The 24,689-nt window shown below is 38.1% G+C and overlaps 2 protein-coding genes across 4 annotated transcripts in view; both read left to right on the forward strand.

Moving 5' to 3' along the window:
- Window positions 1–6,988, forward strand: part of LOC139952843 (5-phosphohydroxy-L-lysine phospho-lyase-like) — a 32,688-nt gene extending 25,700 nt beyond the window's left edge. For both annotated transcript variants that reach the window (XM_071952099.1, XM_071952100.1), the window contains exons 13-14: window positions 943–1,032; window positions 2,717–6,988. In XM_071952099.1, coding sequence (XP_071808200.1) covers window positions 943–1,032; window positions 2,717–3,107 — 481 coding nt within the window. In that variant the 3' untranslated portion in view covers window positions 3,108–6,988. The remainder of the gene's footprint in view (window positions 1–942; window positions 1,033–2,716) is intronic.
- Window positions 6,989–9,647: 2,659 nt separating this feature from the next.
- Window positions 9,648–24,689, forward strand: part of LOC139952788 (extracellular matrix organizing protein FRAS1-like) — a 167,253-nt gene continuing 152,211 nt past the window's right edge. For both annotated transcript variants that reach the window (XR_011787911.1, XM_071952003.1), the window contains exon 1: window positions 9,648–10,761. Coding sequence is in view for 1 of the 2 variants with exons in the window: in XM_071952003.1 (XP_071808104.1) it covers window positions 10,665–10,761 (97 nt within the window). In the remaining variant the exon portion in view is untranslated. The remainder of the gene's footprint in view (window positions 10,762–24,689) is intronic.

A 24,689-nucleotide genomic window follows, 5' to 3' on the forward strand; every position in this document is an offset into this window, starting at 1 on the left:
GTAACGAGTAATGGGGAGAGGTTGATAGTATAAAACATTGTGAGAAACGGCTCCCTCTGAAGTAACGCAGTTTTCGAGAAAGAAATAGTTTTCCATGAATTTGATTTTGATACCTCAGAATTAGATTTTGGGGTCTCGAAATCGAGCATCTGAAAGCACATACCTTTGTGTGACAAGGGTGTTTTTCGTCATTGTTATTTCGCAGTTTCGCAGACAATTGAGCTCATATTTTCACAGGTTTGTTATTTTATGCATATGTTGAGTCACACCAAGTGAGAAGACTGGGCTTTGACAATTACCAATAGTGTCCAGCCGTCGATTTCACAAAACTCTTCCTAACTTAAGACTAATCTTAGGACGAGTCCCAACCCTGCACTGTAGCATGCAGACCTTAAGATTAATCCTAAGTTAAGACGAGTTACTCGTTCTAACTCGAGATTACCAATATTGTTCAGTGTCTTTAAAGGCACCGGACACCTTTGGTAATTGCCACAGACCACAGTATTAGCACTTGGTGTATCCTAACATATGCAAAAAATAACAAACCTGTGAAAATTTGGACTCAATTGGTCATGGAGTTGCAAAATAATAATGAAAGAATATCACCTTGTCGCACAAATTTGTGCGATTTCAGAGGCCTAAAAGCAGCTACAGGCCTAAAGTCTTTTCATATTTGAAAGTGAGAAATTACCTCTTATTTAAAAACTACATTACTTCAGAGGGAGGCGTTTCTCACACTGTTTTTGATTCTATCAACAGCTCTCCATTGCTTACCAAGTAAATGTTTATGCTAACAGTTATTTTGAGTAATTACCAATAGTGTCCAGTGCCTTTTTAAAGGATGATTATTATTACTTGACCTAGACGACCTGGTGGTGGAAGAAACAACTCTTCTCACTTGCTATAAATAAGGGTTTGTTTTGACTCGTTCTCTCTTTGTAGGGGTCATGGAATGTTCATTGGCATCGAGTTGGTCAGTAACAGAGAGACGAAGGAACCAGGTGGTTCAGAGGCAACATACACTGTGGAATAGTAAGTATCCTAAATCTGTATTAAAGAAACACATTTGAAAGGTTCACAAAAGTAACTGCCTAATCTGGTGGAGAGTTTGTCACGTGGGGGTGTTTAAACAGTTGATAATGACCAGCTGGAGCTGTTTAAGACCTGCTGGATTCGCATGTTGGGAGCGCAAGCTAAAGTACGCCAATTTTAACTTGGGCTGAATGCAATTCATAGCTATTATTAAGTGCGCAATATGTGTGTACGCGCACAAAACATTTTCACAAGTTGCACAGAAAATAAGTGGCGGATTGTCTAGAATTGTGAAACTGTTTCGCCTTTTGACAAAAGGGCATTTATGAGTTGGAATAAAAGAGTAATGACTCATTCTTAAACGGCCGTTTAAAACCTTGCTGGGCCGTGGCCATGCGATAAAGGCCCTCGTCGAATTGCACATCCACGACCCTGATGGTTTTAAACCGCAGTTTAAGAACTCGTCGCTACCCTTTTATTCCCTTATTTGTACTGCAAAACACAGCTCAAGATGTTGTGTAGTTTTTTAACAAGCTCACCCGCTCAGTTTACTGACCCAAGTAATTCAATGTTAAAACACCTACTCAAAAAAGAAGGATGTATACTTTAAAAGTTTTCCCGCAATGTATACTGGGAACAAAAATACAGAAGGAAGAACGAACTGGCTAAATCTGAGACAAATAAAGAGCAGGTACTTTGGAAAGAAAGATTAGGGTAGGCTGTGGTCTCTACACATGAGTAGAGTGTCAGGGCTGAGTGGTTTAGAGCATCAAACTCCAGTTCTGTTGGTTTAAGTCATCGAAGTGTGAGTTCGAATCCCAGTCATGTCCTTGAGCAAGATGCCTAACTCTACTAGCTTTTCTTCACACAGGGGTATGAATGGTACCTGTAAGGACAGAGATGGGCCCAATGTCATATAGCTGCTAAGCACAAATATTTGCTTAGCATGAAATATTTGCCTTGATAAAAACATGAGTACCAACCAAATTTCCACATAATTATCAGGATCTGAATACATCTGAATACCAGTAACAAGCAATATGCAACAAATGGAAATTTGGTTGGTAATCCTGTTTTTATCAAAGAAGAAATTTCATGGTAAGCAAATTTTCGTGCTTAGCAGCTCTATGAAATTGGGCCATGGTTGTTATGGTATATATAGTATAGTGCGGCAGCACTGGTTGTACACTCCCAAGAGAGCTGAGATGGAAAAGGAGTCAACTAAAATGGCCCAGTGACCAGGGGTTATAATGTTGAAAAACGCCACGAGTGTCACTGAGTGATGTACCTAAGCACTATAAAGACGATGTGACCTCTGACGTCACTCAAAAACAATAACATGACTTGCGCGCATACCGCCGGGCGAAACCTTTGTGTTTTGGCAGCCAGCTAGATGACAACGCGTCTTTTTGCCGGGTGAAACATGACGTGTACAGTGTTTTGTCAACAGAGGGCGGTTTGAATGTAAACAAAGGTCACATCGTCTATAAGGAGCCACTATGGCCGTGTCCGACGTGGTGGCTACGGCTGCGGCTACGACCGTTGCCAGGGGTGTTGCAAGGGCACCCTATACGTCAATGCATGACACCGCAGCGATCCAGCTGTAGCCGCAAATTCGGATACGGCCTATTATTAAGATACTATTTGCTTAATTGTGCCTTTTTCCTCTCATGTGTTTTTCCAGCCTGAGAGATAAGCGCATCCTCATTAGTACAGAAGGACCGTACGGCAACATCTTGAAGTTCAAACCTCCGATGTGTTTTTCCATGGTCGACGCCGACAATCTCCTCCACTGTCTGGACGACGTCCTGACGGTGATGGAGGCACTCCCCGCCAGTCAGGTGGAGTCACAGGCCAAGGCGTGGCAGGGGTTCCCAACCGCCCACCACTTCAAGGCGATCAACACCCTTCCAAATATCCCAGAGCTTACGCTGGATGAAGACGACATTTTGAACCAAGGTTCGAGCAGTAAGGGGAGTCCAATGGGGTCGTCGGATGATTCGGGTGTCGACGTCGTGACGAGGGACAACGACGGAGAAGCACCCAGGAAGAGACAAAGAACAGAGCTTGATTAATCTTTTGTCTATCAATCACGTCCATCAAAATGTAAGATTGCCTGCTTCTGGCGCCCTTATTGAGGGCTTAACTAGTGATAATTTGCATTGGGTTTTGCATACTTCACGGAGGCAACACAGACATTTGCCTCTGTTTGTTGCCCCTGGTCATTGCCTTGATGCCCCTTAAAATGTTCCAAAGAATAGTATATATGCAAGATAGCTTGCTTTTGACAGTAATAATTTGCATTGAGTTTGGCATACTTATTTAGGCCTGATACTTCACAGAGTGGATTGCCTCTGATGCCCCTGGTCATTGCCCTCATGCCCCTTGAAATGTTCCAATAGAAAAATATATGCAAGATTGCTTGCTTTTGATTGATTCCCGACTACAGGGTCAAACCAGTGATAATTTGCCCCCAATCGCCTTGATGCGCTCTAAAATGTTCCACTAGAATTTGTAAATTTCTCATAGCTTAACAAGCAAAGCCTGCTTATTTCAGAATTTTTCAAACAATATTGTTGCAAAACAGTTTATTTGGGTAAACAATAATACCCAGAAATTTAGTATTTGTAGAGTTATGTTCGCATCTCGGGTTAATATTAAAATTTATATAAATCAAAATATTAAAAATTAACTTAAAACCATTAAAATAGAGCTTCATAATGAATGTTTTATTTCAACTCTCAGTTATGACAGAAAGCCAGGTCAAATAAGGTCACTATCAAAATAATATAAAGATCTTTCATACATCAAAATGTTCGTTTCAATCCTTTTCAGTGTTACGCCACTGATTTTCTTGGCATTGGTATTGAAGTAAGTGTTGAACTACATTATTAGAAGTTGCAACAGGTTTTGGGAAAAAATATTACATTTTGAGGATGATGACCTCTTATATTTTTTTGGGTGGCCTTGGGGTCAAACATTATTTTCATGAAAATAGGAACATGTCCAAACTCCTGTTCTTATTTTCAGACCTCAAAATGAGGCCCAGGATTGGTTTTTTTTTCCAATCAACTTCTAGTTTCGATCGGAAGATAATGTCAAATTGGGTCCATATTCAGTGCACATATGGTAAACCCCTTCATTTTATGTATTAGATTGTGAACAAAAGATTGTTTAGTTCTGGAGATAGTTTTAAACAGCATTATTAAACTTTGAATCGGTGTGAATCAACACCTGATGATGTCATGATGATGTCACTTGAGGATGACCTCCTAAAAACTACTTGGTTAAAAATTGGTTTAAGGAGGTATTGACGTGCTTTGTATAATTAAATATTTTATTGTAATGAGTTATTCAAATTATCACTATTTTTCGTATCTGTTGCTGAGCTGCCACTTCTTCCTGATTTTGCAGGAAGTTCCATGAAAGTAAACCAATCTTTCCAATTTCTGATGGACAAAACTGAAAGTCTCCCTGATTCTGGAAAGTTTTTCCCTATTATGTTGAATGAAATTCTAAATATCTGTTCAAAATATTGTCTAGAAAATCTCCCTGATTGTAAGATGCAAATGTTGGCAGCTGTGATTCAGATACAATGTAAATAATAAAGGGTGTATATTATACCCTTCTAAGATTTTAAAGAGATTGTATAATGGTATTAATTTTCTAGAAATTTTGCATCTTGGGTTTTACAACATACATGTACATTGATTTAAGTATTCTTGGTATAAAAAAGACAATCCCACTATAGACTTTATGCATTGACGACGTCCAGCCACCATCTTAGAGGTAAAACTGTAACAAAACAATCGAGACACACAGATATGTACGACGCGCTGCGGCGCACAGGACTGGTCAATGAACAACCTCCTTTTGAACTCTAGGTGAGGGCGCCCTACTGAAATGGCTTGATGTGTCTATGGCTTATCACAGCAAGCCTTGTTTTCTTAAAGTCACCTGGAAGTGGTATTTTGTCAAAATAAAGCTTTTGTCACTAATATATCTGTTTTGATGAGTGGAATGTGAATAAACAACTAACTAAGGTTTTAAAAAATTAGTTCTTATCTTATTTACAAATTTAAGAGTAGGCCCCGACCCGAGAGGGTGCTGTTTATGACCTTAATCGAGGCGCGATATTTGAAGAGAAAATGCTGCACAGCGCTGAAAAAGATGTCAGACCGGACCACTAGGCACTATTGCTCTTGTGAGTCTGACCAACCATGCAGACCCTACTTTTGCTGCGTCCAGCAACAATACACTTGGTCGGCATTGCTGGAAAAATGCAAGAAAACAACTTTTTGAAATGTACAAACTCACGACTTGGACTTGCATGTACTTTGCATGTGTGTTTACTCTACACATCAAGGCAAAGTCTGCCTCGATTGACGTCACAAAAGGGGTAGGCGGAGTCAACCCCCAAACAACTTTATCTATTTTAAACATATAAATCCTTACAAACAATTACTAAAAAAAAATTGTTTTATTGTTACAAAACATACACTCTTATGTTTGAAAAAAAATACAAATTCTATTTCCAGGTGACTTTAAATATTTAAGTTCAAATAAAAAGGAAAGTACATCATTGGTTTGGGGTTTTTTTTTTTTGGGGGGGGAAGGAGACAAATTCCTTCCCACTGGCGTTCTTTAAAGGGAGAGTGTACCTTAAGTAGATACTCCTGAAATTAGTTACCATAACTTCTTACTTCTAAGAAGCACTGCAGATAGTGAGAATTAACATTTTGAGAAACAATCGCCTTCAAAGGAATGTAGTTTTAGAGAAAGGCTTTCAAAATGTATCAATCTGAAAAATGTTTGTGCTCGATACGTTTCTCAGATTGTGTGTTTGAATTATGGTTTAGTCTTCTCGGCATGGATATAACCGATCCAAATGTGGGCAATAATTATTTTAAAAATGCTACCGACATTTGAAATTAAGTTTGCACAGGTTAGTTTTACTACTTATATCTACATTTATATATGATTCAAAACAATCAAACCACACCCAAAAAACAAAGGTATACTTTTCCTTTATAGCCACCATACAACCAACTTGTTAGTTTTGTTTCCTAAATGCTTCAGAGGTCGATTTCACAAAGAGTACTTACTAGCCCTTGGGGATATAAAGACTAGTTCTAAGTTTGGACGAATAACTCATTCTAACTCGAGATAAGAGTCTTAACCCTTTGTGAAATTTGCCCCTGTTATCTTTTTTGGTTCGTTTTTTTCTTCTTCAGTTGTCACACCCACGCATCATTTGTATTGCGTACTGTTTGACCTTTCATTCTGTAGTCTTAAATTTAGCTTTCTTTTTGAAAAGCAACTCCGTGGTTAAAATTTAGTAAATGCTTATTTGTTTGTTTTTTTGTGCCAAAATATCATTAGTTCCTTTGATTTTCTCCGTTTTAGGATGAAAATGATATAGTTATATGTTACAAGTGGTAAATTTACGTTAGTGCAAAGCAACTCCGTGGTTAAAATTTAGTAAATGCTTATTTGTTTGTTTTTTTGTGCCAAAATATCATTAGTTCCTTTGATTTTCTCCGTTTTAGGATGAAAATGATATAGTTATAGTGGTAAATTTACGTTAGTGCAAATAATGAATTTTAATGCAATTTAATTTGGGACAGCAAGTCACCATTATTATTAAGTGGAGTAAAGGCCCGGTCCCAACGCAGCGATAACGAGAACGATAACGATAACGCGCCAAAAGAACGCATTCCATTGGTTGAATGAGCGTGTGCGTATTCTACGTGGAGCAATTCAACCAATGGAACGCGTTCTCTTTGCGTTGTGATCATTATCGTTCTCGTTATCGCTGCAGTGGGACCGGGCCTTGATGTGGCATTTTTTTGTGTTTTGTTTTGAATTATTTTTGTGCAGTTTCTTTTTTTATGGAAAGAAATTAATAAAGATTTGATCATTTGTAGTGATCATTAATTTAAATGAAATAGTATAACATTCAATCACTCTTTAGTCCTTTTTGTTCAGATAAGTTGATCTGGTTAATTTTTTATCTGGTGTTTTGTATGGGTACCTATAAATTAATATTGTGGTTTGGGGTTCTTGCATCTTGCATTGTTGAACTCTCCCATAAGCATTGCTGCTGTCCTGGAGAGGGTGGGTTGCAATTTCCATTTGCGCTCTGTGCTTGTGCCTTCAAGATAGTGCTTATAAGGTGGTGATAATGTCAATTTTGTCCTAAGAGGGATTGGTAGCTCCATCTTTCTTATAGCTGGCAGTGCTTCTCTTTGGAACCCGTTCAGATTGGTTGCAGTGACTGCAGCCACTGGTAGCCTGTTCCAAATCCTAACAGCTCTTGGGAAAGGGCTGTAGAGGTAGCAGTCAACTCTGGCGAATGGTTGCCTATAGGTGTGGCTATGTTGATTTGTCTGGTTGTGTCGGCTTGATCGTCTGTTCTCTAGGATGTTGTTTGGAGGAATAGGTTAAATTTCTAGGTAATGGATTGGTAATTGGGGCATGTCATGGCGGAGCGTATAAAGGCACTGGACACTATTGGTAACTTTACTCAAAATAGTTGTTAGCATAAACACTTTCTAGGTAAAGACAAAGGAGAGCTGTTGATAGTAATAAACATTGTGCGAAACGGCTCCCTCTGAAGTATGGTTTTGGGGGAAGAGGTAATTTCTCACTTAAATAATAAAAGACTTCAGGTCTGAAGCCCTTTATAATGCATCCGAATGCACACACTATTGTCAGCATGTTTTCATTCATTATTCTCTTGCAACTTTGATGACCAATTGAGTATAAAAAAAAATCACAGATTTTTGTTTGTTTTGTGTGTTATGTTTGGAAACACCAAGCGAGAATACTGGTCTTTTACTATTTATTACCAATAGTGTCCAGTGCCTTAAAGGAACACGTTGCCTTGGATCGGTCGAGTTGGTCTATAAAAAGCATTTGTAACCGTCTGTTATAAAATGCATATGGTTAGAAAGATGTTTTAAAAGTAGAATATAATGATCCACACAAGTTTCACTACAAATTGCGTGGTTTTCCTCTTACCTCGCCGACAAACACGGTCGGCCATTTATGGGAGTCAAATTTATAAACATTTTGTGGAAGAGTGGGGTTATAACCCCTGTTTTTACAGTTTACATATCAAACACCCTTGTTTACAAATTTGCTTAGGGTTGGCTTGCAAGACACAGTGATAAAAGTTGTTTTATTAGGCATCCTTGATTTCATTACTAGAGATTAATGTTGATTGGAGACGGAAAAAAAATCCCTCAAACTCAGAAAATTCACCTTATATTGGGGAAGTTTGTATCTCGTTTGAAAACCCATATAAATGTTATTCCAGGGGTTAGTACACTCCAACTCAGATTAAATAAATCCAGTAAGTTGTTTATTGTTGGCAACTTTGGCAAACTCCTTAGTGTTTGGGGTGCTTTTTGCTTTATGTACAAATTTCTGGTAGTCTGGGGGAAAAAAAGGGCAAAAAGTAACATGCACTTTAAATTATCTAGTTACAAAGCGTACACATGTTGGCCTAGGAATGAGAAAATTTATACTTTAATCTAAATTCAGACTTTTTAAAAGTGTTCCTGGTAAACAAAACTTGCTGCACTTTCCTCAAACTAAAATAAGTCAAGCTCTTTTGATTGATCTACTTTTTTAATTTTTTATTTCAGTGATCTTTTACCCAGAAGTTCATTGGAATGTTTAACTCCAGGGGTTATCAGTAGATGGAAATGCCATCATTTCAACCTCCTATAAGATCTAGATCCGAGTTTCATATTTTTTCCCTCGGCAATTAACAAACAAAATAAAAAAGGGATACAGGCACTAAGAACGAAATAAAAGTGTCCATAAGTAGGTTGACAAAGGGCAGTAAAGGGTCAAACCGAAGATCTAAAGAGGGGCTCCAAGGTTGGATGGTGTTCTTTTTGTGAGCTACTCAGTTTCCATGAATAAAATGAGAAAATTGTTAAGTCTCTATAACCTCAGGTTAATGCATACTGTGATTGCTACCATTTATCAGCAATTTTGAGCAAAACGTTCAGTGACAAAATCTTGTAAACATTTACTTTCTACAATTTGTGTAATTTGATTCCTTGATTTTGAAGAAATTTTAAAATCAATATTGGCTTTAAATTGGACTCTCATTTTTAAATACAAGTTTTAAATGTAGGCTTTCCTGATGTACCCTACTTCTCCCCCCCCCCCCTTTTCTTCTAATGACGGTTTAAAATTTGCTGTGAGAATCAAACAAAATGGCATTTGACATAATTGTAAAATGAGGTTTGAGAGCAATTAATTGTCAAATAAATCATAGCCGAGGGATAATGTTTTGAGTAAAGTTATTGGACCGGCAATCTACAAAAGTACTGCTCCGTCGTGTTTTCAACAGAGGGCGCACTATCCCGCCATTGCTAAATTAAAAGCCACCACACTTTTCTCGAACTTCTTGCTTGCTCTCACCATAGAGGACCAATGGAGAACTTTTATTTACTTTTTGACTGAGAGAGTTGACAAGATCCTTGCCGTTTCTTGTATTAGTTGGGCATGGATGACTGGGTCGCTTCCGCTGGAGTTGACTATAATTATGGGGATTTCTTAGGAGGGCTAGGATAATGGCCGTGTTCTATTTTGAGTTCACCGAAGCATGACGGATGAGTGACTCAGGCAGTGTGTGGATGGGGTGCTACATGGGCAAACGCTAGGGGGCTGCTGCTAACTGTTTTGCGTGTGTTTTAGTAGTAGTAGTATAGTTTGTGTGTTATTTCAACAAGAAAAAGTCATCAACGTTTACACATAGGTTCAAGCCACGGACTCACGACGGTCAGCCCGTCAACACTCCGGGAAAACCTGAACTATCCACGGACATTTTCTCCAAATTATTTGGTCTCGACTGAGTGCTAGGTAAGCTGGAAGTCTAGTGACCGTGGATGTGTGTTTTTGTAGTGCTGACAGTGTGTGAGTGGAGCATTTATCGGGAGTGGAAAATTTATCAACAGCTGAGAGTGAGAGAGAATTGCCCACAAACCGCCTGACCGCACTTTTGGAGTTGTCGCCCGGCGTAACGCACGGTACTGTCTCGGTCGTCTGCTACCCAGATTTGGACCGGCAAAATACAGGAGGAATTTATCAGACGTGTTTTTTTTTTTTGAGGCACAAACATCCTGCTGGTCGTCTGATGGTGGACACGGAATAAAGAACCACTTCCAAGTTAACATCTGTTGGAAATGTGTGATATTGATGAGTTTATCAACGACACAAATTAGTGTTTTTTTTTTTACAAAGATGCACGGGGCCAAATGTGCTTAGCCTGCTTTGGCTTGTTTGTACCTTTTGGAAAATATTGATTTGTAGTTTTACACAAATTTGCCAACCTCTCGTCTGGATTTTATAACCTAAAGAATTTACTGAAGAAGTACATCTGTTCCTGAGTTCAACCAACATCAAAGTGTCAAGGAATTTAGCCAAACCAGACAATAATTTGTTTTGTTTGTGGAGTGAATACTGACCTACTGCCATTCAACACATCTTCCACATTCTCTGTCTGAGGAAAGTTGTCATTTTCTTCTCTCTGTGGATCTTCATGCGATTTACCCACGACATGTCTATGACTTTGGAGTAAAACCTGGGAGATTTTCTGATGAAAATCAGATATGGAAATGCTGACTAGGAATGTGGTAAGAACTTTATGCTGGGCAAGATGGCTGGTACTCTGCGCTGCGCTGTTGTGGTGTGCTGTCGGTGTTCAAGGTAGGTCATCTCAGGGATATGGAGTATACTTGTTTTACTTGACTTTGATTTTTCCATTGTTTTTCAATTCATATTCGCGAAGAATTGCCCAGACAACATCACATCTGTACATTTTGAAATATGGATAACTTTCCGTACGGCGCCACCACTTTTTCACTCATTTTTACAAAAAGGGATATATCAATCAGGTAAATTAGATACTATATTATTTTATTTCGAATGAAAAAGTGGTGGCGCCATACGGAAACTTTTCCTGAAATATTATTAAAAAGAACGATTGACAATTTAGAATAACTAACTATTTCCATACTCAGAAAGGAACAACGGACAAATTTAAAGTGAATTTAAGACGGCTACAAGTTTAATACTTCCATGAATATCTTTACATTTGTTGTTGTTGTACGTAGATGTAAACTTTAAACTTGTTTACTGAAGAGAAACATCAATGGATGGCAAGCCTCAATAAAGGGTGTGACCATTTTGGGTTTACCATCAAAACTATTAAATGGCCTAATTACTAGGAACATGTATGAGAAGCCAGCCCCATGTTTTGTTTTTGAAAGGGCAAGGGCAGCTCTATGTATGTATGAGGAAGTTATACATTTGTTTTTGAACATTCTAAGAGGCACCATCGCAATTAGTTGCGATAACGTAAATACGCCGTCGGTAGGAGGGTTACGTTATCGCAACTACATCGCAATGACCAAGGCCCAATTTCATGGCTCTGCTTACCATTCTGCGCTTATGATCTCGATTCCCCGCTTACGTGCAAGCGCCGAATTTCTGCGCTAGCCTTGTAAGCGTAGAATGCCTAGTAACGTGAAGTACGCACGCGCAGAAGCCCAAATTTGCCGCTGACCTGTGAAATACGTTTGCCGTAAGCACAGAATTCCCTGCTTCCGTAAGCGCCGATTCTGTACTTACGGTAAGCAGAGCCATGAAATTGGGCCTAGGCAAGGACAATGAAGGCTGCCTCCTCTGCCATCTTGCAGAGGTACAGTGTATCAGGCCTGAAGATGAAGTAACATTGAATTTAGAAACGGAAGTGTAATTGCACACATGTACATGGGTAATTTTATTTATAATTATTTAGTTGAAAAAAACGGATCGAGACATAGTGTTTATGATTGTTGGCCAGTGCGCAGTCAGTCATCACCTTGCCGTGGTGATTGATCTGTGATGATGTCCGAAACCCCCTACAAGTCCTTCAGTGTATCTACAGGTACTTGAAGCTCTTATATGGTTGGCGTCTAGACCTATAAATATAGCCAGACCTAAGTGCCATGTTTACAGTGAGATCTTGATCTTGATATTGGATGATGCACATTTGTGAAGCCGAGATTCTAGAAAGAGAGTTTTGCAGGGTGAAGGTGGCAGGATCTAGTTTAAAGGCACAGGACACAATTGGTAATTACTCAAAATAATTATTATCATAAAACCTCACTTGTTAACGAGTAATGGGGAGAGGTTGATAGCATAAAACATTGTGAGACACGACTCCCTCTGAAGTGACGTAGTTTTCGAGAAGAATTAATGTTCCACGAATTTGATTTCAAGACCTCAGATTTTTAGAATTTTTTAGGTTTCAAAATCAAGCATCTGAAAGCACACGACTTACTGTGAGTGAGGGTGTTTTTTTCTTTCATTGTTATCTCGCAACTTTGTCGACCGATCGAGCTCAAATTTTCACAAGTTTGTTATTTTATGCAAATGTAGAGAATCACCAAGTGAGAAGTTCAGTTTGGTCTTTGACAATTACCAATAGGGTCCAATGTCTTTAATGGCCGAAGTAAAATCCCACAAGACTGCAGGGGCTCGTTTACATGTAGCTCAAAATATATTACAAGCCCAGAAAATACTTTACAAGACATGGGGTAGATTTCACAAAGATAGCTTCCTAACTCATCATCTGAGGACTAGTCATATGTAGTCCAAGTTACTCGCCCTAACTTAATAACTCTTGGTGAAGTCCACCAAGAATGTTTGATTAGATTCAGCCTGGATTCAGGCTATTTTAAAATCAAAGACTCAATTTCTTCACAATTTATTTAAGAGAACTTTAGTAAGTGATATCAGAATCAATCACTTTTTGTAGCATCTTAACCCCCCCCCCCCCAAAAAAAAAAATCCATAAAAGTTTGAACTATTGAAGTACAAGTGCAATCTCACCAACAAACTGTAATATCTCTATTCCATTAAAGAGCAGATTTGGCACTTTGTGTGTATGGGATATGAGGCATTGCATGGTGAAGTATCAATATTGGTTTGCGGTAGCACCAAGTTTATATTAAAAGATCTACACGTATGTGACTTTCCTGGTACATGTAGATGTTCTTTTGAGAACTTTTCTTGCTTTAAATATTTACTACCGCGCAGTACATTTTCGGAATTTGGGAGACTGCTCGGAATAAACTGCTCTTTATTACTTGGGTGGAAGGTAGAAAATCAGCTGGGACTACTACTTTCTTTGTATGTGTTCTGCATGTTACACACACGCACAATAAACATGGTAGAATAATAGTTGTGAAATTCCTTCTTTTTTGTGTGACCCGCCAAGGCGATTGCGTTTTGAACCAATAGAATGGTGTGGGATGCATGTAATGTAGTCCCTGAATAAATTGCCCAGTTGACCTCTGTGAGTCCTTGAAATGGTCTGCAACCCATCTAAGCTTAAACCCATCCCATTGAAGAAAAAAACCCTCAAAACAAAACAAAAACTCCCCTAAGAACTCTGAAGAAAAAAAAAATCTCCCAGAAAATAATTAACACATGTCTAGCAACAATGGAATATTTTGTTTTCAATTTACTGTCTGAGTGACAACCAACCATCCATTTCCAAGTTTTTATTCAATTTTATCAGACGTGTGTGAAGCGGAAAGCTCGGCAGCGCAAAGCCGCACCGTATTTCTTGGGCATCTTTTGTTATACGGCGTGGATTTTCACAAGATCTGCAGAGTTTTCCTCAAAACTATTTCTGGCACAATTTTTATTCTGGATGGATGGACTTGGGCAATGTTGTGAAACTTGTAGGTGCTTTGAAATCATAGAAATGGGTTAAAGTGTTGTTCAAAACTTGATGAAAACTGTTTTGGAGAAAAGCTTCGACAAGCAAGAACAATTGCATTGTGAGATATCTTCAACTCCTTCCGGTACCCTTGATGCCTAAAACTTGTTTACTGCAATCATATTGAAATAATGGGGTAAAAGATTGCATTGTTTCTTTAATTTCTGTTTCAGTGGTGAATCTAAGGAACACCAACACAAAATTATTCAATGCCTTCTTTAACCAAACGCCCCAGCCTCAAAAGCACATTGTCAAAAACATCTTCAATTCAAACTTAACAAAATTTCCAGAATGCCAGGCTGGAGTTTGGGAAAAAAAAATCTTTGCGAAAGAACCCCAACTCCCATCTATAGTAAACACTAATTCACAGATGTTGTACATACATTTATTGTCCAAAACATTCATTTTAAATTCAGGACTCCATTTCAACTCGATTCAAACTTTATTTAAAAAAAAAAATGCCCTGCGGATTTTTTGAAAATCTTTGGGAAGATCCCCACTAACAACAAGTCACAGGAGTTGTTCATGTACCCTGAATCCCGATGATCTTGGTGCACTCACTCTATATTAATCTTTTTGAGAGAGTTAAATACTGGTCCATAACCATGCTTTGGAAAGGAATGTAAAACCCTTTACAGTGCCCTTTGAATACCGGATAGCACTTTCATGGGCAAATGCCCCATTAGGGCATTAGCATTTCTCTACAATGTAGGAGTTCAACCTCAAGAAACCAGCCCAGCAATGGCTAAAAGGGCCCAAGCGCATTAGTAGATACCTCAAAGCCACATATTGACAAGAAAATAGACACAGCGATTCATAGCGGCCAAAAGTACAGGTCAGCTATGCACCAGGTAGAAATACATGTAGGCCTAAATCATTGCTTACTAGCAAAGAATGCTGATCTGCTTGATGTAGACATAAGCTTCTTACTTAAATCTTATAGAGAGGATCATTACTTTGAATTCCCACTGATGTTTTGTGGGGGGGGGGCTACTGTGCTCCTGGCTCCAGTGGTCAATTCACCCTTCATTATTAATTAGATATCGATGGGTCCGAGTCTGGGATCCTACTGGTGAATTTCAAGTATTTGTATAGTATGCTTAATTTATTGATGGTAATCAAGATGCAATTATATTCAGTGTAAACATACATTACATGGCAAGATTTTGACTACTTTTTTGCACCTATCTGCAGGCCTGAAATTGTTACTTTTGAAAGGGCAATATTAGGGCACTTTCATTTGAAAATCTTAACATCTACATTAAATATGTACATGTATAGCAAACATTTGGCAGGACACCTGGGCCAAGAATTCTAGGGACAACCGAGGCTGTGGACTAGCTGGAATTCCAGACCTGTCCTTTGCTGACGGAAGCATTCTCTTCCTACCTGTTCTTTGTAAGCAAAGTTTAAAGATGGGAAGGGCGATGTCATTCCCAATCCCATGATGACAAAGAAAAAGATGTCATAAACATGCCCTTATTAATTGCATCTATTTGGCCATGCTCTTGATGCTTGTATTGTACACTAAAATACAGGCTAAAATACATGGACATTGGAGTTGAATAGGTGTTACACAATACAAATACACAATGAATATTTACTTTGTGCACGATTTATATTCACAATGTTTTTACATCCAAAGTAAATTCGCTATTGTACACATTTCATACACAACCACAGTATTGGCATGTAGTCTTAAATGCACTTTTTTGTGAAGTGTTTAGTTTTGCATTGACAATGTAATGCCATCTCAAATACAATGCCCTGCCCAATGTTGTTGGAAGTTATTAGAGGCTTTTGCATAACTGTACACCCAGGCTTTTCCCACAGTGAACAGTTGTATTCAGAACACACCCATCCAGCACCCCATTCCCCTTGAGTGAATGGAGCATGCAAACCACAGCCAGGCCCTTCTAAAAGAAACATTCAATACACAGCAGGATTTACACTGCAAACAATGACATTGATTCTCCTCTGAAAAACTTCAGATTCAGAACTTGGGCTTTTGTTGGGATTGTTTTGTGACAAAAATACTTTCATACACAAACATTCTACATGGTTCAGACCCCTGCTTTGAGAATGAATGCAAGACCTATTTTAAAATCTGGAATTTAGACATAAGATAACTACACTATGTATAAACTTTTTTTTTTTAGCCTACACGCTGAAGTGTTGCTGGTTGCCCCGCTCAGTATGGCGAGTAGCACTTGATCAGCAGTCTCTAGAATAGAATATATATTTTTCTTGCAAACCGGGTTTTAGTGTCTGTGTGGCAACTTCTAAAAAGGGTCTGGTGACAGTCAGTGTGACAGGAATTTAAAATTTAATTTATTTCCATCCTGTTTTGCCCACTACATGTATCTCCCTTCAAGAGTGAATTTTAAAACGAGGATCCTTCCTCACTCTATATAACAAAATCCAACACCATGTAATGGCATTTTGATAATGGCAAATCAAACTACATGTAAGGTAATGGTGAATGGCATAATCAGTGCTATTGAAAGAATTGTGTAGAGAAGAATCATATTTTTCACAGCAAATAAGGAATGTCATGTCTAGGTCATGATTTATCTTGTCATAGAGCAAGGAATAGGGGGGGGGGAGGGGTTTCACAAAAAGTTGAGACTTGTCTTACATGTACCTCGCTTCGAGGTAGGATGAGTTACTCTTCCCATGCTCTTCCTAACCTAGTTTTGAATAACTCCTAAAGAGTCCTAGGACTAGTCCTAAGTTGGGACTATCTTTGTGAAATCGACCCCCAGGATCTAGTTGTACAATGATACGATTTAAGAATGAGATGACATTTTAACATTGTATTCTATTCATACATGTATAGTAATGTTCAATTTGGGCGGCTGGGCCTTCAGCGAAGAACACTTGCGCCAAAATATCTAGACACTTTATTCATTTTTTTCTTCCAATAAGTACACAAGTTAGTTGTGAAATTATGTACATGGTACAGCCTGTTATTTACTACAATACTTAATTGTGACAGACTATTTTGTTTTCCTCCAGGCTGTGCCCATGGGCTATTTTTGCCTCTCTATCCTGAGCGTGTTCTGAAGGTACTTGATATTAAACTGAGAACAGGAAGTGTTAAGTCTAGATCATTAGTCAAGGCTTTGTACTTCACCACCGCAAGGGCCAGGTCCATGATCAATAGAGCCTCTGTTGTTTCTGTTGCTTGGATGTGGTTAAAAAGTGGATGTATCATAGCGCTTTAAAGGTACTGGACACATTTGGTAATAACTAAAAATATGTTGGTTTAAAAAATTACTTGGTAACGAGCAATGGAGAGCTGTTGATATATAACATTGTGAGAAATGACTCCCTCTGAAGTGACATACTTTCTGACAAAGCTGTAATTTCTCACTAACAAATTGAATCAGAGAGGACTTTTACAGGCCTCTAGCCTTTTACAGGCATCCGAAAGCAAAAAGAATAGACTGTGCAAGTCTCGCACGTAGCGAAAACGAGAACTTAATTCGAAAAAAATATATTTTTGTACAAAACCAAATTGTATTGAAATTGTTATTTGTTAAAAAATTCTTAAAGATTATTATTTTTAACGTACTTTTTGTATAATTATTATTTTAATTCGTGTACATAATAATTGTTTTGTTTAAATTAACGTAAAAATTCTACATTTATCGGGACGAGGATCGCTGTTCGACATCGACCGGGATGGTTTTTCTAATACACCCCGTTTGTGAATCACGTCCAATTGGTGCGGTCATCACATAGGTTCAGCGATAATGGGAACGTCAATTGGGTAATATTCTTAATTGTTTAGAGTAAACCGGAAACTGGAGGTCAAGTTTTTTTCTTTAGTTTTCTTCGTTAATTTGTTGAATTGATTTTACTTTTCTGTTTTTAAATTACTTATTTTTACATTCCCAAGAACATATTCACTTTTTAGAGTCATAACTTATGTTAAACTAAAATTATTGGCAGAACAAAATCTCCCCAACATAAAACTCCATTAGGTTGGGACCACAATGGTCCCGGAAGTTCAATTTCTCGCGAGACTTGCACAGTCTATTGTGCAACACCGGTGTTTTTCCTTTCATTATTTTCTTGCAACTTTGATGACCAATTGAGCCAAACTTTTCACATATTTTTTTACTTTATGTTGGGATACAGAATACCAAAGGTGTCTGGTGCCTTTGTAGATTGGTTATTACTCCAAAAAATTATGACCATAAACACTTACTTGGTGAGAAGCGCTGCAGCCGTTGATTTTTAAAACTTTTTTTGACCAAGGATTTCTTTTCGAAGTAATATGGTTTGAATATTTCTTAAACCCTAAACTATTTATGCATGAGTCGTTTTTAGATTTCTGAGGGTTCATGTGACCAGAGAAGCAGATTGGTACCCACTTGGTTGCTAAACATGGATGGATTGGTGGAAAATTCCATGAGAGTTATACATTTTTTTAAAGGTAATATTCAGAGCACTTTGTTTGACTGTTTAAAATTGTCAAGATCTTGCAAATTTTTCTTCCCTGAACTATCCTCCGTCAATAATGGAAAAGGTAATCTGATGCTCGACGTTACCCATGAAAAGTCTCAAAATCTTTCCAGAAATTCCAGCCATTGTGAAGATTTTACACGTACCCTACTCTAAACCATGACATATCAAATCACAATTTAATCATTACGTCTGCCAGTATCCTTCCTTTACCAGTACACCGCTAGCATGCAACCTAGAAACACATATTGATTTGATTTCATGACTAGACCTAATCATCAAGTCTGGATCCGGACTACCCCAAAGGTCACAAGTACATGTATGTGTTTCTGTATAGTTTGGTAAGCTTATAGTTTGGGACTTTGTGCCACTCTTTTTCTCACGACTTTTTTCCATGGAAGTTCAGAATTATTTTAGCAGTAACGAATTGGAAACGCTGCAGAATAACTTGCTACCTTTTGTGAGCAAATTCTTTTCTTGAAAACAAACAGATCGTTGGAAAGTTTATTGTCGGTGAAGTGGCAGACATTATGAACAGGCAGCGTTCTCTGATAAATGTTACCTTAACCATAGAGCTTTAACACACATTGTAGGGAACAGTCAACATTCTCTCAAAGTGGTCTTGACCATCCTTACTTTAACATGAAAATTGAAATATGGACTTATAGTGAAAATCTGATGGCCTAGTGAAAGGACAAGCTGACTGGTCACTGACAAACGTCACAGGCAAACCCTCACAGGTTTGTCCAACCAAAATGTTAAATGCACATTCCCTGACATATTCCTCTAGTCATGAGCACTGGACTTGAAGTTGGACTTGAAGTAGCCAGCTAGAAACCCAAGCTACTTTGTGACCTGAAGTGGATGTTTACATTTTGAGCTTGTAAGGGGTCCGGTTGCACTTGCAGCCATAGCAGTGCTATTTTCACCAGTCCATGTTTGTTCTTTAGGTTGGTGGGTAGATTCTGGCCAGCATTGTTTGTAGTATAGTTGAAGTGGTCTCTTTTCATAGCTTTATTTACACACAGTTCAACGTGCAACAGGAATATTTTTCAAGGTTTTAGGTAGACCCAGTAGGTGTTGGTGTGTGTTTTGATGGCCATTGACCCATTATGGTTATGAATCAATGCTGCTTTGCATATCGTACCTTCGTTCATGGTTCAAAACTGATTCTTTGAAAAGTTTTGTGAGAATTTGTTTACAAGGTAACCTGTCATAGTGTTAATGCATGTCTAATGGACACACGGTTCTAAATTTGTACACCCTGTTAAAATTTTGACACACTGTTTTTCTGTAATTTACAGCCACTTTCACACTTTAAAAAACTTGCGTTCAATTTTTTTTGGCGCCAGTTATCTGTCCCAAGGGTTTCATGCAATATCATGACAAACATTCTCATTCGATGGTGCTCTGTCAATGTCGCGTTTAGTGAAGAGTAATTGCTTTATAATTATAGGTTACCACTTACCGCTCTCTCGGCATGCCATTTGTATTTTTTTATGCCACTTCTCAGTGTCCTGACTCCAAAGATGGATGTATCCGAGAGCATTTTGTCGGGAATGATTTTTTTTCCTTCATTAAAAAAAAAAAGGAAATTAAAACATTTTGAACATATTATCAATAATTCTGAATTCTGAAAACAGATAGGGGGCCTATGTTCTGCCTTTTTTACTTGTTGTGATTAAATTGAATTACTCGGCAACGAAGTGAACTTTACGTTTTTTCTACGAGGTCAAGGTTAGGAAACATCCAATCACAGGCTGGGTGGTCTCATCTGGCCTAAATATAGACATATGGGGTATCATGAGACCTTCAACTATCCAATCAGCATCCTGTCTGGTAATTTGAAGCATGTTTTCCAAATAAAGGGAATGTGAGTTGAAGAGTTTACATGTGATTGGGTTTTGCTAGTAGGTTGGGTGGTTCATAGATTATGAAAGATAAATTCAGACCAGATTGAAATTGTTTTTTTGGTGTAATTCCATTAGAAAAATTCTCTTGTTTAGATAGCGGTACCTTTGTCTGCTGTACAGATTTGTTATAAATACAAAAATTGTCAATTGTAACCCATTATTTTCTGTTTGAAGTGCATTGTCTTAAACAAAAAATGATGGCTAAATCTCAAAGTAATAAATTGCCAGCAATGCAGGTTATTTTAGCTCTATTATGAACTAACAATGTTCTCTTTACAAAGATACAAAGACCAATTATTGAAATGTGCCAATCATCAAACGTCAATTTTTTATATACAAATAATTCACATGAAGAAGGACATTGTGTACAAACAAGGCATCCTGCATCATTTGAATGCTTGGTGCCCCTTCTAAAGTTTCCCATAGAATTCAAGATTTTCCATTGGAAGTGCCCTTTTCTAAAATATAAATGGCCTTTCCCTCTCAAAGATGGAACTCCAGGCGCCTGTACTGTGAATGGATCCCACATTCATACCAATTCATCTACATATCACCTGCAAATGTCATCTCTATCACTCCTTCAAGTTTACAGGATGTCCGAATGCTTGGTGCCCCTTCTAAAGTTTCCCATAGTCTTAAAGATTTTCCATTGGAAGTGCCCTTTTCCAAAATGAAAATGGCCTTGCCCTCTCAAAGATGAAACTCCATGCGCCTGTACCGTGAATGGATCCCACATTCACACCAATTAATCTACATGAACACCTGCAAATGTCATCTCTATCACTCCTTCAAGTTTACAGGATGCACCCAGATCCGAAGTGAAACTCACAGTATTAAATCACAATCTGGCCCAAAATCACCAACTATTATCAGCCACTTCATTGAGTCCCTACAGGTTTTACTGTGGGAATACCACAGTGTTGTGTTCACATGAATAGAGTGCAGACCACTTCATTGAATAATCACTGTAATGTAAACAACACTGTACAAAAAGTGGTAAAAGAGTGGAAACTACGTTATGCAATAAAAACTAATGTAAACAACACTTTCCAATGTTAACCCCCCCCCCCAAAAAGAAAAACCCTAAATAATACCGCTTCTTCTAGTTGTATTTTTTTTGTATGACTGTGACAACATTTATTTGGGGAAATTTCTTTTACTTTGTGATCCAACTTGGTCCGCTATTAAACAAAATTACGAAATGGCAGGCCATTTTAGTTAACAATGTACAAAGAAAACCACACAATTTTGGGGAATATTTGTGTGGATTATTATTTTCTATTTTAATCTTCAGAAATCTGAGAAACAATTATTCATGCATGAATCGTTGCTCAGATTCAAATGTTTTGGGTTGAAAACTTAGCCAAACCGTGTTGCTTCTGAAAGATACCTTTCTCAAAAGAGTTTCTACTATCAAAAACTGCAGTGCTTCTTAACACCATAGAGCATTCTTTGCTCTTTGTTCTTACCAAGTCAGTTTTTATGGTCACTTATATATGGAGTACATGTACACTTGTGTCCTCAAGCAAGACACTTAACCATTGCTTCGTCCTTCGGATGGGACGTAAAGCCGTTGGTCCATGTGTTGTGTAACGCATGTAAAAGAACCCAGTGCGCTTATCGAAACGAGAAGGGGTTCGCCCCGGTGTTCCTGGCTGTGGCTGCTAAATGCGCCGTAGCCTTGTAAACCCTTATGAAGTGCTACATAATTGGGTCTCAGAATTCATCACTTCAATAACCTATCTTTCTGAAAGTTTGTATAATACTAATTTACCTAGTATTAACCTACCTTTAAATGAAGTTACAGTTTTCCATTTTTAAAATCCGACTAAAAAATCACAAAGTTTGGTTAGAGAACTCCAGCAATAAATCATCTTTTAAATAGTCTAGCTGGTTGTCAGAATTTGTCTGTCATTAGTTTAAATCCCGCTTATCAACATATCATCTAACCAACTGGGACCACAGTTTCTGCTGGATTTTCTGCCAGCCAATTTGTACCAGAGTTCCCAAATGGATATTTTTCTTACTGGACTAATACGCCTGATGTAACTCAAACCATATTCCCATGTGTTTTTGATGAAGACTTTGTAAGTGATGACATTGGACCCCACCTCGCACTCTATTTGATCTAGGTACAGTCTGTGGTAGAATGTGGGGCCTAAGGGCCTTGTCACATGAGGCAACTTTTACAGGCAACTTTGACGCAACCAACTGCAGTGCATGCTACAGGAACACTTTGGTAGCACATAAGTCATTTTTTAAGCAATGTCTTCATACCCCACGAAAAATATGTGAACATTCAAATGTGAATGGCTTTTCTTCTTGGAGATTGCCTGGAACTGTTTTTTTTTTCTGAAGGCATTTCCTTTGTAACTTACCTTGATGAAATGTGCTCTGGCACTATGACAAAGAGGGTTGTTTGTATTTGAAAAAAGAAGGAAAAAAACCTCCAATGTTTAGGGAAGATATATTTTTCTGTCCCATTCTGAAGTTGGACAGTTCTGTAAATCTACCCTTTTTTTCAAATGTAAAACTTACTACCGTGTACTGAGTATACCTTTAAAAATTGATTTTAAGTAACAAACAAACCTATCAAAAGGGAAACTGACTTTTCAAATGATTTTAGATTGAAAAAATAAACTACAGCAGGACTTCAGATTTTGTCAGCACTCTACCAACTAAGCCATCTAGCCCACTAAGAGCGGACTCCCTATTTTGTCAATAACTTTGTACCTAGGTTCAAGTCAATTTTTCTTTGTTCATTTGTTCATAACGTAACAACCCAAAATATTTAAAATCTAAAGTATCCACACATTCTTATTTGCTTTCCTCATCTTTTTTTTTTTTTCGTTCATCAATTTCCAACCGCAGCATTACTGTCAAAAAACAAATTGTTGTAAAATTGAAATAATTTTGTAGGCATTTACTAGAGAGTTGCAACTTGACTACAAACTGATGAATGGCGATGTATCAAAACCATTGGTGGTAAATTCCTCGCATGATACCAATTTTCCTCCCTGCAGCTCGCTAATTTATTCTAGATCAGATTTCCTTCCCTCTCAATTGACCAGGGGTTGGTTATAGTTGCATGTGACCCCTTGGTCCCCCATGTGACCTCTACACAGTTTGTCTTTTGTGAAGGAGAGGTCATGTCTCACTACCAATTAAGATGCTAAGCAGTGTATTGAGTAACTTTATTTCTAAAACGTGTTCATTCCTGATTGGAAATTATGGGATTAAGTTTTTTCGTTTTAAACTTTTTCAGTGACTGGCCAGTCGGACCAGTCAGCCTGTCATTTCACAAGTCCGCCAGCTTGTTCACTGGTCCATATTTCAAATGAATAATATTTCAAATGAATAGGGACGGATTTCAACTCTGAACTACACTGTTAAAAAATCCTTAAAATTTACAGTCCTTTACCTGGAAGCTAGGGTGCCAGGTAATGTGCAGTAAATTTCCAGTGGAAGTTTTTGTAAACTTCCACTGTGAAATTTACTGCGCTTTACCTGGCACCCTAGCTGGCAGTTAAGCACTGTAAATTTTACCGATGATTTTTTACAGTGTAGCCAGTCTGACCATGGATGAAGAGAATTTTCTTTTCATGGTCTGACCGATTGGAGTGAATCTTGCCTGTTTTAAATGGCATTTGGCCACTGCGGACCACTGTTTTTCAAAAGGCGAACACATGGCTTTATGGAGGTAAAAATTAACATTACCTAAGGCCATGTTTGAAAGCCTGGATTTAAAAATGTTGGGTATCCTTTTTATTTGCTGTCAGTTGAAAAATAAGGTGTCACTTTCAGTGTCAGATGTATGGCCTAGACAGACCTCAATGGAGTCAATCCCCTCCACTGCCCTGGTGCCCCTTGAAATGCTCCTATGAGAAAATGCTTTGGTGTCCTTGCCCTTTCAAAACTAAACCAAATCATCAGGCCTGGGTAGAGATTATTGAAGTGAACAACACAGATCAGCTACCTTGTGCACTCATTTATTATAGCTGTAACTCCTATTGTGAGATGGGTTTAAAGGCCGTGGACACTATTGGTAATTGTCAAAGACTAGCCTCCACAGTTGGTGTATCTCAACATGCATAAAATAACAAACCTGTGAAAATTTGAGCTCAATTGGTCATCGAACTTGCGAGATATGAATGAAAGAAAAAAAACACCCTTGTCACACAAAGTTGTGTGCGTTTAGATGGTTGATTTCGAGATCTCAAGTTCTAAATCTGAGGTCTCGAAATCAAATTCGTGGAAAATTACTTCTTTCTCGAAAACTATGGAACTTCAGAGGGTGCCGTTTCTCATAATGTTTTATACCATCAATCTCTCCCTATTACTCTTCACCAAGAAAGGTTTTATGCTAATAATTATTTTGAGTAATTACCAATAGTGTCCACTGCCTTTAAGAGTAGAGAAAGTATTATGGCTCAGGAATGGTCAGGGTGCTAGAGCTGCAAACTCTCCCTGATTTTGCA

Source organism: Asterias amurensis, chromosome 21, assembly GCF_032118995.1.
Source record: "Asterias amurensis chromosome 21, ASM3211899v1".
NCBI lineage: Eukaryota > Metazoa > Echinodermata > Asteroidea > Forcipulatida > Asteriidae > Asterias > Asterias amurensis.